At 37.3% G+C, this 16,042-nt stretch overlaps 1 protein-coding gene across 2 annotated transcripts in view; it reads left to right on the top strand.

The window, feature by feature from the left end:
• The window catches only part of Cntnap5 (contactin associated protein family member 5), a 919,042-nt gene that overhangs the window by 423,106 nt on the left and 479,894 nt on the right, over window positions 1–16,042 (top strand). The window contains exon 7 of one of the 2 annotated variants that reach the window (XM_040737776.1): window positions 8,399–8,542. The exons of the other annotated variant lie outside the window; for it this stretch is intronic. Coding sequence (XP_040593710.1) covers window positions 8,399–8,542 — 144 coding nt within the window. The remainder of the gene's footprint in view (window positions 1–8,398; window positions 8,543–16,042) is intronic. 2 annotated transcript variants of the gene reach the window in all.

A 16,042-nucleotide genomic window follows, 5' to 3' on the forward strand; every position in this document is an offset into this window, starting at 1 on the left:
TGTTTATCCCTTGCATACAAATGGACTTCATGTGTTCATAACACAAAGAGGGATGATCTCTCAGCCTGGACTCTTAGGGGAGTGCCTGCATCCTGCCCTGAGTGAAATGACAGACTCTAGATATCCCCTATGTGGAAGGAAATGGCGATAGGGTGGGAGGCTGAGGGGGGGTGACAGGGGTGCGGGAGGAGGAGAGGGAGAGGGAATTGAGACTGAAATGTGAAGCAAGCTATTTAAAATTAAAGTAATGAAAAAATTTTTAAAAAGTAAGGTGGAAGTTGATTGAGGAAGCCACCCAGTGTTGAACATTGGCCTATACATATATATATATATATATATATATATATATATATATATATATATATACATGTACATACGCATGAACACATACACATACAAAAATTTATAAGATAACATAAACTTTGAAGCAAAATTAATTTAAAATGTTTCAAAGATAAACTCATCAAATTGATATAGAAAACATCATAGATATGAAAATTAGCATCTTTGAAAGTAAAAATTAAGATAAAAGTATAAAGGTTGTGCTAAGTCTGTCATTATGCTCTCTAATTTTCTCTGCACTTGCTGTATGATGATATCACATAAAACATAAACAAACATGACACTTAGAAAACTCTATCAAGTGGATAGAGTAGCTATCCACTGCTACTCTAAAACCACTGGCTCACTCAACCTTCAGGTGGAAGGCATTGGAGGAAATTAAGGGACTCTGCCTAAGCAACATAGTTGTGCAGCTCAGTGAATTACCCGAAGGAATAGTGTATTCTGGACTCCAATATGAGTGACCCTGACCTAAGAATACAGATTCACACTGCCTCCAGTAGCATGTGCCTCCATGTAATTACAGACTAACAAAAGGCATGTGTCAAGTTGATTGTAAAACACAATCAGGTACAGGTGAGACATCCCTGCCATACACCTTGAATGTTCTCTGCTGACATTCTAAAACTTCTGGTTGGTGGAAGGTAGCATTCTATTTATACATCCCAATAAGTATTTTACCAGATCTCAAGGATGTTAGGTCAGACACAGAAGTGAACAGTGGATAGATTTGAAGGGCACTAAAGGGAGATCAGACCTGCAAGATTCTCCCTCAGTACAATGGAAGAAGTTAAAAATCAGCTTTGTAGAATGGTCGACACAGCTATGACATTTCCTGAAATCTTCAGTGTATAGAGTCAAGGAGAAAACCCAAACTGGGAACTTGAACATCTGTCACATTTACCTGAACAAGTTGGAACAGTTTTTCACATCAATTTCAATCATTGCAGATAATAGCTTCCATAATTTATCTATTGTAAATCATACACAAGTGTGACTTGGCCAAAGAGATAATTCCAAACAATTTTTTTACTTTTACTAATTAATCTTTCATTTGTCAGAGAAATATCAAATATAAATGATGTGAGACTGTGATTACTAACACGGAATTCATAGTTCTCTATTAAGGCAACATACACAGTCTTGGGAAATATTTAGAGAAATTAATGTTGTGTCTGAAGGAACATTATCAATACATGAAGCAGTTTTCCACCCTGACTGCCTGAAAATGAACTAAGTCTCCAATTCATAGTACCATTAGAATGTCAGATTCTTCATAGAAAATTTTTAAAAAATGGGACATACCTCCACTGGACATCCCTCTACTCTTAAGAGTTATTTTTTCATATTTTTCTAAATAAATTTAAATTTTCTCTACTAATACAAAAAGCTTAAAGTATAAATCCAGTGGGAAATGTATATTCCTGATCAAGTGGACCTCAGTACAATTTTGATTTTCTCTTTTTTGCTGGATTCAGTCTGTTCCCTTTGAACACAGGGATATGCTAGGGAGAGTGATGACAAGTCAGAGTTGTTGAGGGATGAATGCAACTCTGGTGATAGTCCTGCATTCATTCTGCTGCTGTGATAAAACTCTTTGACAAAGCAACTTGGGTCAGGAAGGGTGTATTTGGCTTACACTTCCAGGTCACAATTCATCATTGAGGGGACGCAGGGCAGGAACACAATCTGAAACTTAAACAGAAACCTGGCTCTCTCTGGCCTCCGTTAAGCTAGCTTTCTGATATAGCTAAAACCTACCTGCTGAGGCATGGTACTGCCAACAGTGGGTCCTTCCACACAAATGGGCAACCATCATAACAAAACAACAGGCCAATCTGATGTGAGCAGTCCCTCAGTTAATACTCCCATGAATAATGATGGTCTGTGTCAACTTGGCAGTTGAAGTTACCTAAGACTTTTACTTGTTGAGTGAAGCCTTTTCCTTGCCAGCTGCTTTGATTTTTTCCCCACCAGTCACCTGGGCTCTGCCACGTTGTAGTCCCCAAATAACACACAAGACGCTGTATTAATTATGAAGCTGTTGGTCGTTTGCTTGATTTCTGACTATCTCTGACTTACATATTTACTCCATAATTATTAATCTAAGTATTTCTCTTACCAGAGAAAGGCAGCTACATGATGACTCTCTATGTTTCTCCTTCCCAGAGTACTCTTCGACTCCTAGTCCCACTTGTCTTGTTTCCCTATTGGCCAGCAGTGCTTTATTGACATATATATATAGGATTTCCCATTATCTCCTCTTTTCTGTCTAAATAAAAAGAAAAGTCTTAACTTTAACATAATCAAATTATATATAACTGAACAGCTATCAAGCAAGAACACAGTTACAATATTTTGTCTATCAACATTTAGCAAGATTTAAAGAAAATATCATCTATCCCATCATTGTGAATCCAAAGTCCTAACGCAGCTTATCTTTTATCATAACTAAGGAAAACTATAACTATCTGTCTTCAACCCCATCAAAGACCACAGAAGGATAATATAAAAATACTAGGGTTGATAGAGACATCTCTCTTCCTGGACAGTCACCCGAAGTTCCTCTGTAATGTTGGGGCATTCATCTTCAGCCCATAGGCCACAGTGTGTCTGGAAGACTTCTCAGCACAGCAGTAAATTTTAAACTGTCCATCTGCATTGGCAGTCTGTCTGTCATTTTTCTGTGTCCTGCAGAAAGTCTCATAGACTCTTATATGAATCAGGAACCCTGGAGGACAGTTTAAGTTCAGCAGTCACGTTCCTGTGGGTCCTGCATGTCCAGTTTATACAGCAACAGTCAAGTAGTCTAGGCAAGAGCAGTTTCTTGCCCAAATGGCTAACCTTGCCGTAATGAATTTCTTTGATGCCCATCTTCCTCTCAGATGTAATTGGTGATGCCAATCACAGACATTTCTCATTGTCAAGAAAAACCCTAAACCATTTTAAATTCCATTTTCTGAAGGTCTTTGAAAGGTTTGAAGACTGTATATCACAAATATATCTATGTATATCTAGAAATCCTAACTAACCTAACTATAAGTTCTGACTATTATAAGTCTATAGTCTGTATTTAATTATGCATTACATTTTAAAAGATCAGTATAAGCACATTACTTAATCAAGAGGAGAAATATATGCACCAAAAATTGACCTTGAATTTGTATCAATAAATGAAAAACCATACCAAGTATTCTTTTCCATACCATAATCCCCTTTTTCCTTTAAAAAGAGATTGGTTGTGATTATTAACCAATTATAAGCAACCCCATTCAAATGAAAACAAAGATTTATAAACAATATGGGGATTTGGACATCACTTATTCCAAACTGCTTAGTGCTGGAAGGGGGCGCTGTTTATACTACAGGGATCAGGACGAAGTAAGAAACCTGCATAAGTCCTTATTTTCAGGGTCTGTAAGGCTGCATCATCTTAGCTGTCTTGATTGTTGAATACCTGGCCCACTGCTTCCGGGGGTCTGGGTTCATCAAACCACAGAAGCCTGGAAGAAATCCACAGCTTTCCATTTTCTGTAGAAACATAAACAAAAACTCTTTTCCAAAGTAACATATACTTATACTTAAATTTTGAAGTCAAGGCATTTTCAAAAGATATAAGTTGAATTAATTCAGCAGCATTTATAATCAAGTGTACTTTAGCAGTTGTTCCTTAGCAATCAAAAAACTGAAAAACACAATAGCGTACAGTATCCAGAGTTTTTGTGTATTTTCCATCTTTACATGGCTTATTTATTTATCTATTATTACTTTATTTCTTTTACTTTTATTTATTTTTGTCTGAGACAGGGTTTCTCTTTGGAAATCTGCATGCCTCTGCCTCTGGAGGAAATCCTACCTGCGTGTGCCACCATAGCCGGCTTCTCTATTTATTTACCACTATGTCGTTTTTTGTTTTTGTTTTTGTTTTTTAATCTCAATCCTACGTATATTTTTAAACACACTGTAAACCTTTAGAATTTTTTTTATCCAAGTCTGACTTTACTGTAACTCTTTATGATTTTATGGCCACATAGCTATTAAAACTGAGGCTGTTATTCTGCAGTTTTTCCAAGATGGTGGGTATAACTGTGATTCCAGCTCACTGTCTCAGTCTATGCTGACATCCAGCAAAAGCCGCTGGCTAGGAGGTGTGGTCACTGCCAATTCCAGCCTTTCAATCATTAGCAGAGCCTCTTAAAAAACCTTGCTGTTTTTTTTTTTGTTTTGTTTTTTTTGTTTTTTTGCCTATGCTGAGTCAGGAAAACTTCCTTAAGTGAGCAGCATGAGTCTCTGCTTGTTGCTAGCAAAACAGAGCCCACCTGAGAAAAATGCTGCTACCAAGAACCCATGCTTTTCTCCATTCTTTTGTTTCTAAAATTCCTTTAAAGTTTTTGTCATTCTACGTGGAAATTCATGATCCCACTCCTGATCACCAATCTTACTAATAACTAGTTAATGTTTTCTTAAAGCTATCTGCATTGAAGAGTTCCTCATTTCTTTACTATGGGCTGTTAGTCAGCCAGGTGGCAGTAAATTGTTCCACCTGCAAATGATACACAGTAGCTTCAGCTCTTTTGAGTCCATGAAAATCATGTGCCAATTTTTGTTGCTTCTGTATGTGATGCTTGCCATGCTGTGATGTAGCCTGTGAGATGTGTCATATGGGATCTGCCAACCTCCCAACCTGCCATTTGTGCATTTTCTAAGAGCCTCAATATATTAATCCTGTCTTTCTGTTCTTGTACCTCTAACAGTCATACATGAGTGTCTAAATCACAACCAAACAGCTCTCAGGCCTTCCACATTGCATCTCATGCAACTAGCTGTTTTGCTCAGGGGTCAGTCTGAGTCCCAGACAACTAACTCTAACAGTCTTGCAGCATAATGACTATGCAAACATGAGTGTAAGTGCTTCCTTAGCTACTTTACTTATTGCAAGATCAGAATACCCAGACAGAAGTAACTTAAGGTAGGATGGGTTTATTTTGGCTCACAGTTTGTTGACACGGTCCATCATAGCAGCAAGAACTGAGGCAGCTTGTCATATTGTATCCATAGTCAAGAAGCAGAGAAAGTCAAGTGCTATGTACAATGTGTCTACTCTCTTTTATTCAGGCCAAGCCTCCAGCATGGAATGAAACTACCTTAACTAAAACAGTCTATAAATCATCTCTCAGAAATGCCCAAGGATTTGTTCTTCAGAGATTCTTCATTCTATTCAGTTGACCATCAATATTATCCATCACAAGTGCTGTTTTCCTCCTTTGGAGCCCCAGACAGGTTCAGAGAGGAAGCCCACAAACTCCCCACTGCTTTAGTTCCATCCCCACTGAATGTCTTTCCAAAGCATTCCACACAACATGGCAGGTTGTTCCCCTTATGTACAATATGAGATTACAGCTTTGTTATATTCAGCACTCTGCATAGTTTCCATCTACACTGTTTATTCCGTGAATAAACAAAAGGCTTGTTATTGAAAAGAAATTCTGTTTTATTCCTCTTCAGCCTTTTCAAGCACTATTCTATAGCCAATATTCTCTATGTGGGAAGCAGAGAATATTGGAGTTTCTTTTTAAAATTAAAGATGCTTAACATAAAAATGAACAGGATAAACTTACCAGTCTCTGCGCAAACTTGTAAAAATAGAGGTATCTTATAATACTTTTACATTAACAATTTAATTCCTGAAAATAAATTTAAAATGTACCTTTTAAAACTGCAAAGTGCTCACAGTAAAAGTATTGGAATACTGCAACAAATCAATAGTGTCCTCATAAATAAGTTATCAATAGTTTTCATAGATTTTTTAAAAATTTCAAGATTTATAATCTATTTTTATAAAATCAATAAATACTTTAATTCATATTAGACAAATCTAGACTTCAAAAACATTAAAACTTAAATTCATTTGCTCCTTAATTTATGTATATGTTCAATTTAAGGCAAATGATATGTAGAGTGGTTCAATAAGTTCAAAGTGAATCTCTGAACTTAGATTCTGGTCTATAATTCTACTTATTAGTAAAATAAACCTAATGCTTCTTACATGCTATGGTATTTATTTTTGAAAAGACAAAGAACAAAATTACATTACCTTATTATTTATAATATGTCAATAAAAAACAAACATAAATAACCAATATATGGAACGAGTGGGAAATATTTTTTCAATGAAGAAGTCAGAATCACTGCTTTGCATAATTGGAAAACAGAAGGCTGCTGTTTACATGCTTTGTTTCCAGAAATTCTGTATTGCTTTTTTTTTTAAGTCTTCAAAATGGTTTTGCTATGTCTTAGAAAATTTTGACTAGAAAAGCAAAGTAAAATAAAACTACAGAGAATAAATTTGAAGATTAAAGTGTTTTGTGCATATCTCATGAATTTACACCTCAAATTCAAAGAAACTACATAAAAGCATAAACAAATAGTGATTAGAGTTTCAAGTTAAAAATAGATGAAAGCCTTGTAATTATATTTAGAGGTAAAGCAGAAGAAAAAGTAATAAATATTTTATAGCCCCATCAGAGTAAGAAACATTTAAAATCCTTTGCAACTTAAACATCTGGGCCCACTATAGTATTAGTATATGACTAATGATGGGAGAAACTGAGAGAAGATGCCATAGTTGGGAGAACATGTTCCCTTCTGACATTGTCCATGCAGGAAAGAGGAGAGGAGATGGGGGAAGTGATAGAGGATGCAGAGGAAGCAGAGAAAAGGGGACACAGGGAGGAAAGAAACCAGGGAGAAAGGAGAGAGATGCAAGGATGAAGTGTCCTAGGTAATGCGGCTTTTCAAAGCAATGGAGAATACCTGGCTCCTGGCTAATGATGGGGAGGCAAATGAGAGGCTAATTACTGTTCCTTTGTCTTGCACAGTAGAACCAGTATTCCCAAAGGTTGTTTTGTTATTCACTATATCTATCATAAATTGTCTTAATTTACTGGACAGATACATAGTAAAGAAAACTAACATCTGTAAACTGTAGTTCTGTGCCTAAACTTTGTAGGTGTGTGTGTGTGTGTGTGTGTGTGTGTGTGTGTGTGTGTGTGTGTGTGTGTATGTGTGTATGGTGCATGCACACATGTATCATGTTGTGGCTGTGGAAGTAAGAGAACAAGTTTCAGTAGTTGTTCATTTTATACTTTGCAACAGAGTCTTTCTTGTTTTAGTTGCTGCAGTGTTTACTCCAGACTAGCTGGCTGGTGAGTTTCGGGAACATTTTCATTTCCTCCCCTACTGGCTATTCATAGTAGGGCTGGAGCAGGCTGTTTCAACTGACTTGCTGGTTTTTTTCTTTGTTTTTTTACTTTTATTTATTTTTTAACAGGAGTTCTAGGAATCAACCTTGGGTCATTGAGCCTATAAGGCTAGTGCTTTTACCACATGAATATCTCCTGACCCTGGTGTACACAACTTTCTCATGCCTGAGATCATATTTTATAGTTAATAGTAATTATTGTACTTTACAATCAAAATTGCATTCATTTCGTATCTTACTGTAAATATTTAATAATTGTCATGATAACAGATCCAGAATGCTGGTTATTAATTACTTCTCAAGTCCATAAGACACTTGTCATTATTTCAACCTTTTATCTTAATAGATAACAGTTGCGGAACAACCCTGTGCATAAAAGGTCTTTGGTTACTGTGAGTTTTAGAAATAGTCATTTTTGGAGCAAGTATCTGTGTGTTTCCTTAGCTTTTATATGGCTGCATCCTTTCTGCTGCTCCAGAAAAACATAAAGATGTTGATTTTTTATTTTCTCTTCTTTCCCTTGTAAATTACTGTTTTATTTAGTATTAAAAAGTTCTAATAAAGAAATGAAAATGGTTTTGTAAGGTAAACCCATAAGAGGTAAGCAATTACAGATATTTTTATATAGGCTAATCAGCATCTTTTAAATTGAGCAATCAGGTGGCATGTGCAATTACTAAAGCCTCTTGGCTCACACATACAATTAAATCTAGAGAATGTACTTACTTCTCTTACATTCCAACGTCTTCAGATCTTGCAACTAAGAGTTGATTTTGATTTTTTTCCACCATGAAGCTCAGTTTTGGAGGAATTCCAGTGCCAAGCAAACCTGGGACATTTTTAAAGAAAAACTTCCATGGCTGTATGGAAAACCTTTACTACAATGGAGTAAACATAATTGACTTGGCTAAAAGACGCAAGCATCAGATCTACACTGTGGTAAGTCCACAGTCTCTGTTACCTGGTGGTTTGTGGGCTTGGGTAAGTCTGGTTTTGGTCGTCTACCATGCACTTCTTCACCCTGTTTTTATCTTATGTGTTTAGAATTTTCATCAGCCACGTACACCTATGTAGTTCAGTTGGTAGGGCTCTTGCCCAGCCTGTATATAAGTCTGTGCTTCATCCCAACCTCCACATTAAAATGGGTGTTTTAATACATTTTCTAATTGAGACCAGCAAGAAGTAACTGAAGTAGCAAGGCTTCATTCTGGTTCATAGTGTGAGAGAATATAGTTTATCAATGCAGAGAAAACGTGGTGGTACAAGTAGGAGGCTGGCTGGAGACAGCATTTCATTAGCATTTAAAAGAGAGGGAGCAGGAGCTGTGACCAGGTTATAAAATCCCTAGGCCTGCAAGGCATTGGTGGCACACTCCTTTAATCCCAGCACTGGGGAGGCAGAGGCAGGCAGATCTCTGTGAGTTCGAGGCCAGCCTGGTCTACAGAGCAAGTTCCAGGACAGCCTCAAAACAATACAGAGAAACCCTGTCTCAAAAAACCAAAAAAAAAAAAAAAAAAAAAAAAAAAAAAGCCCTAGGCCCTCTACCAGTGACCAACATACAGCAGGGTCCCTCCTTCTTAAGGTTCCAAAACCTTCCCAAACAGGACCGCCTTCTAGATACTAAGTGTTCAAATGTGTGAGCTCATAGAGAGTAGTTCATATTCAACACACAACTGGAATGGAGCGGCACACCTTTAGTCCCAGCACTTGGGAGGTAAAGGCAGGCAGATTCAAATTTTTAATCATCCTCCGTTACAAAGCAATTCTGAGGCCAGCCTTTGCTATATGAGGTCTTGCCTTAACAAACTAAAAATGTAATAAACCAATTATTATTGTCCTATTATCTGACTTTGTGTTGGAAAATAACCAGCTGAGAAAGAGGCACTGCAAATCATTTCATTGGCAAAATGAAGTACAGACATTCAGAGAATGCTGCTTCCCTGGCTGTGTGGAAGATTTGAAATCTACGCAGGGTAATATGGATTTTCTTTAAAAATTTCCAAGAAATACAATGGAAGCATAGACCCTGTTTAGTTATGTAGCTAAGACGTTATGTGTTTGCTGATTGGTTATATTAAGCAGGATACTTTAAATGATACTGCAATGTTAGTGTCTTAGAGGTTCCTTGTGGATCACTTACAGTCACAGCGGATTAAAGTCCTTGTTAATTTAATAACATCTGTTTTCCCTAATACACCTTGAGTTTTCTGAGGCATCTTTTAAAATGTTATCCTTGAATTTTCTCTCCTGTCTTAAATTGCTCCTATGTCTCCCTGCACTCCCTTTCAAATTTACAGCCTCATTTTTTAAAAATTATTATTCAGACAGAGAGATGCACTCGTACACACAAATGCACACACACAAATACAAGCTTCTGAGGCCATTTAGTGCTGCTCCTATGCATATCTTTTGGGGGCTGACTGCTTGAGATTGGATAACCTGTCAAGAGGTTCATCCCTGAAACAAACTTATGTTCATTCTCTCTTCAGCCATTATTTCCTGCAGCTCATTGTCTAGTGAGATTTCTCTTATCCATATTAGCATGTCAACGGGATTGTCACTCTGCAGGTTTGCTTAGGCAGCTGTATTATGGAGACTGATGTGTGCATTTCCCTGACCTATATAGAAAACACTGTCATGCATCAGACATTATGTATGTATATATACATATATATATATATTTTTTTTTACTGTCCCATTTTCAAAGCCAGGTAATGCTTTGAATATAATGGGGACCTAAAATAATATGTATGTCTCCAGATATAATGAAGGATTTATATATTTCTTCTAGTTCTCTGAGTGTTTGTTGTTACCACATGTTGAATTCTGTTTACTAGTATTTGTTCAGGGTTAAAAGGACAGTTTGTCTTACCTAACAGCAGAGAGTGAACACGCAAATTAACAAAATCAGAAATGAAAAGGGGGACATAACAACAGACTCTGAGGAAATCCAGAGAATCATTAGGTCATACTTTGAAAACCTGTACTCCACAAAATTCAAAAATTTAAAGGAAATGGATGACTTCCTGGACAGCTATCATTTGCCAAAACTAAATCAAGAACAGATAAGCAATTTAAATAGACCTATAACCCTATGGAAATAGAAGCTGTCATCAAAAGTCTCCCAACCAAAAAAAGTCCAGGTCCAGATGGCCTCAGTGCAGAATTCTACCAGAAATTCAATGTTCATCGCCATGCACAAAACTTAAGTCCAAATGGATCAAAGACCTCAACATAAATCCAGCCACACTGAACCTCTTAGAAGAGAAATTGGGTGGTACCCTTGAACGAATTGGTACAGGAGACAGCTTCCTGAACATAACACCAGTAGCACAGGCAGTAAGATCAACAATTAATAAATGGGACGTACTGAAACTGAGAAGCTTCTGTAAGGCAAAGGACACAGTCAGCAAGACAAAAAGGCAGCCCACAGAATGGGAAAAAATATTCACTAATCCCACATCTGACAGAGGGTTGATCTCCAAAATTTACAAAGAACTCAAGAAGCAAAACACCAAAGGACCCTATTAAAAAGTGGGATGCAGAACTAAATAGAGAGTTTTCAATAGTGGAGTCTAAAATGGCTGAGAGGCACTTGAGAAAGTGCTCAACATCCTTAGCCATCCGGGAAATGCAAATCAAAGCAACTCTGAGATACCATCTCACTCCTGTCAGAATGGCTAAAATCAAAAACACCAATGACAATTTATGCTGGAGAGGATGTGGTGAAAGGGGGACACTCCTCCATTGCTGGTGGGAGTGCCAACTGGTTCAGCCACTTTGGAAAGCAGTATGGAGATTCCTCAGAAAAATGGGAATAAACCTACCACAAGACCCAGCAACTCCACTCTTAGGCATATATCCAAAAGACGCCCATTCATACAACAAAGATGTCTGTTCCACTATGTTCATAGCAGCTTTATTTGTAATAGCCAGAACTTGGAAGCAACCTAGATGTCCCTCACCCGAAGAGTGGATAGAGAAAATGTGGTACATCTACACAATGGAGTACTATTCAGCAGAAAAAAATAACGGAATCATGAGATTCGCAGGCAAATGGATGACACTAGAAGAAACCATCCTGAGTGAGGTAACCCAGTCACAAAAAGAGAAACATGGCATGTACTCTCTCATATATGGATTTTAGACATAGATCTGGGGAGTGCCAGCCTACAATCCTATGGCCAGAGAGTCTGGGAAACAGAAACTTCATTTAGTGGCTGATCGAAGAAGAGGCAGACTCCCTTGGTTAAGTACTGAGCTGAACTCAAGAAAGCCAGTAACAGAGAGGGAGGACAGATGATCAAAGGGATTAAGACTGGGCTGGGTTAACCCCCTGAAACAGCTGACCAGACAAAGGTTAACTCTTGAATCCCAGGCATCAGCCTGGGAATCCAGCATGGGACTGATCAAGACCCCTGAATCTGGGTGTCAGTGAGGAGGCCTAGGGAATCTATTGAGCCTTGGGCAGCAGATCAGTACCCATCCCAAGTATACACATGGACTTTGGACTCCCATAGAACAATGTGAGGTGCACTCTCACCCTGAACTCTTGGGGAAGGGTCTAGGCCCTGCCCTATATGAAATGACAGACTATGGACACCCCCATGGAGAGCCTCACCCTCCCTGGGGGAATGAGGGGATAACGGGGGGGGGTTGGGGGAGGGCACGGGAGGAGGGGAGGGAATGGGAGAGGGACCTGGAACTGACTTGTGAAGCAACCTTGTTTCTTATCTAAATTTAAACTGGAAAATAAAATTAAAAAAAAGGCCAGTTTGTAATGTAGTAGCATTTTCTTCCTCTAGTGATAACCTTGCTCTGAATTCTCCTTTACCTTACATAATATTGACATCTAAACTCTTCTCTTTCTGTGTTTTATTTTTATTTATTTGAGCCCTGGCTTTTCTATACACCAACCTAGCCTCGAACTCAGAGATTGCCTGCCTCTGCCTCCCAAGTCCTGGGATTCAATTCATGTACCAATACATCCCAGCAGGCTCTTTTCAATATTTGCATTCTATATTTTCCTATATTACTTGGCTTTTAAGTTATAGGTATCATTATTTTGTTGTTTATAGTAAATAGTTGGGTCATACATTTTAATCCACTCAAAATTTTATTTGGTGCACTTGGATCACTTACACAATGCAATTATTGATATGAGAGAGGTTAAATACATATTTATAATTCTTGCCTTCTGTTCATTCTGCAATTGTTTTATTTTACTTACTTTTAAAAATTATATGTGTGTTGAATGAACATTAGAATCTAATTTTTATATGTGAATTTTTCCCTGTTACATGGTTTTTCAAGTGCTATAGTGTATATACATAACTTTTTGTAGCTTAATAATTTTATTATTTGTTCAATATAATTGAAATATAGTTACCTCTTTTTAAATCCATCCTTCCTTCTACAATGTTTATTTAATTGTGCTAATTATTATTTTCTTTGTTTGTAATTAGGTCCTTATCAACTGGTTTTGTTATTCCCTTTCTTTTAATTTTCCAAAATAATTAAGAGAATTTAAGAGAACAAGTGCTTATTTTATTTATTCTTTTTTGTACACTTCAAATTTAGAAAGAAAGTAAAGAGAGGGTCGCATTAGATATAAGGAGAGAGGGCAGACAAAATGATACATGAGCCATAAAAGGGCATAGAATCCTTGACACCACAAGTTTCAACTCTGCTCATAGTTTCATTTGTTTTGTTTTTCCCTAGTGTGGGTATCAGAACTCAGCTTTCTGTGCATTGAATAGCATAGCAACAGCCAGTTTTGCAAAACAGTATAAGGTGCTGCTCCACTGAGGCAGTGGCGATGAGAGCTACACTGACTGTTGGATATGACTCATCACTGAGCACATTTGTCACACTGACCCATTTAGAGCAGAGTTCTATAACCTTAAAATTACACTTTTTAAATTCTGTTAAAACAACATAAAATCATTCTAATGATCTTTAATATTTATAAAGGCTGCACTGCTTTACATAATACTGAGGTTTATTTTTAAAATATATTATGTTGTTTTTTTCTTTATTGCTTTAAGTCTCCTTTTATGCCCTTCCTATTTGAATACTTTCTTTCAGTTATGCTTTTTAACATATATGTGAATATGCCACATTCTTTAATCTTCTTTCAGCTGGGAATATTATGATTGATTTTTCTTGATATAAAATTGAGAGTTGTCTGTTCTTTTTATATAGCACATGGAAATCTGATTCTCTTCTCTCGGCTTTCAGTGACAAAAGCAACCAGGTTGCTTTTTTTGGAGGGTGCTGGATTGTATGAATGTTCGACTTTGATGGTAGGAGTTTGAGTGTGATGCGCCATGACTTGGGATTCTTTGGCATTTCCTGCTAGGGTTTCTCTCATTTTGAATGTTAATAGCGTCTGGTAATTTACCCTATTTGCGCAACTTTCTGTCAGTATATGTGGACAGATTTCTATCACTATATGTTGAGTTATATATAGATTTTTATTTACATGTATGCTGTGGGGTAGGGTGCGAACATGTGTGTAGGTAACCAAAGAGATTAAAAGACAGCATAGGATCTGCTGGAGCCAGAGTTACACCACACCATCCTTTTATTACAGTTTACAAGGCTACTTTGCTTTCGATATTGATGAAGCTAAATGACTTTAATTCTTACATATTTAACACGTTCTTTTTAGTTGGTGGTATAGATTCACCACTGCCCTGTTTTATGCTTCTCATTGCTATTACAAGCATCTATTCACTTGTGAAGTTTAATGTATTTCTCTCTCCCTCTCTCTCTCTCTCTCTCTCTCTCTCTCTCTCTCTCTCTCTCTCTCTCTCTCTCTCTCTCTCTGTGTGTGTTGTGCATATGTGTATGCTGGAGAATAAACATTTGTGTATGCCCTAAGGCCAAAGGAGGGTGCAGACTGATCAATTATGTTTAGTCTTTTTCTCTTGATACCAGGGACCTCACTGAGCCTGGAATTGGCTTTCAGTCAGCAAGTCTCAATGATCCTCCTTTCTCTACTTTAAGCAGTGCTGGGGTTACAAGCACACAGTCATACCTAGCCTTTTAAGTGAACACTGGAGGCTCATGCTCTGGCTTGCAAAGGAAGCACTCGTACATACCATATTTTGGGGTTATAAAAGCATGATTTGATTTTCTTTACACCTTTCGTTTCCTTATTTAGACTTTGTATTTGTTACTACGACATTCTGTTTTCTTATTCTCTTATATTTGATGTTTTGAGACAGTTTTCATTACAAGGTCTGTTTGAAGTTTGTCTGATGATTCTAACATCTCCATCATCTCAGTATAGACAATCCTCATGGTCTCCTTTTTATTCCATCAGAAGTTAGATGGCAAGAGATAGTTTTTAGGAAAACTGGATGTTTTAGTTATTATTTTGTATACTCACAGTTGAACTTTCCATTTAAAATGTATACCATTGAAAATGGGGAGGCTTAGCCTTGATAGTCCTACATAGGCATAGAAATCAAGATTTCCCTATCCTTCATCAAAACTTGAAGGTGAAATGCTACTTGCTACTGGCAAATACACGAGAGTACAGCATCCTCTTAGATTTTTGCTTAGAGATCTCTGACTAGGATGGGCATAAAAAATGTATTGCTTTCCCACTAGTGACCCCCCTGCAGTGTCCTTCAGTGGAGGCTCTGGGCTGCTCATGTTATCAACAGACAGTGGAGTGAGTCCTTGCTCTTCACCAAGTCATATTGACACCATCTCTGCAATGAATGAAAAGGTACTTCATTTCTCCTTAGTGGGCTACCTGTCTAAACTCTTCTTCAAGTCCTAATGATAACACAAATAGACACTTGGTAATGTCTATAAAGGGCTGAATTATTTGATTCCTGGGATTAATCTTCCTGATTTCAGACCTGCTTTCCCTGATTGTTCTGTCCTGTCACTATGCTAACAATAACTTGGGACATTGTGGTACAGCCAGGCTGAACAAAAATGACTTTAAAGTTTTCCTGTAATATTTAGCTTTAACAGGCACTTGTCTTAAAATGTTCTGTTGTGTTAGGCTGCCCCCTTTGTCAGCCATTGGCTGAGTAAATGACCTTATCAGTGAGAAGCAAAGCTTAATTCTTTTTGTAGTGTCATTATTCAACTGTCTGGATAAACTACAGTATTTAAATAGCTTAGTGGGTCCTCTTGCTTGGTAAACATAACCTACAGTCAATATTTTGTTTTTTGAGATCCATGTTATTGCATCATTTAAACATTCCTATTGGATTCTACGGATTCTACATCAGGCATGTTTGAGGAAGCCCATATTTGGAAAAAGAATGTCAATTTTTAAAAAAGGTTTGCATCATGTTGCTAACACTTTTAATTTGAAGACTTTAGGATGGTGTTAAGAAGACAGTAGTCCCTGACTAGTTCTGGGATGCTAGATCACACTTTAGAGTCCTGAAAATTTCCCACTTACCTATG

Source organism: Mesocricetus auratus, unplaced genomic scaffold, assembly GCF_017639785.1.
Source record: "Mesocricetus auratus isolate SY011 unplaced genomic scaffold, BCM_Maur_2.0 Super-Scaffold_100676, whole genome shotgun sequence".
Lineage (NCBI taxonomy): Eukaryota > Metazoa > Chordata > Mammalia > Rodentia > Cricetidae > Mesocricetus > Mesocricetus auratus.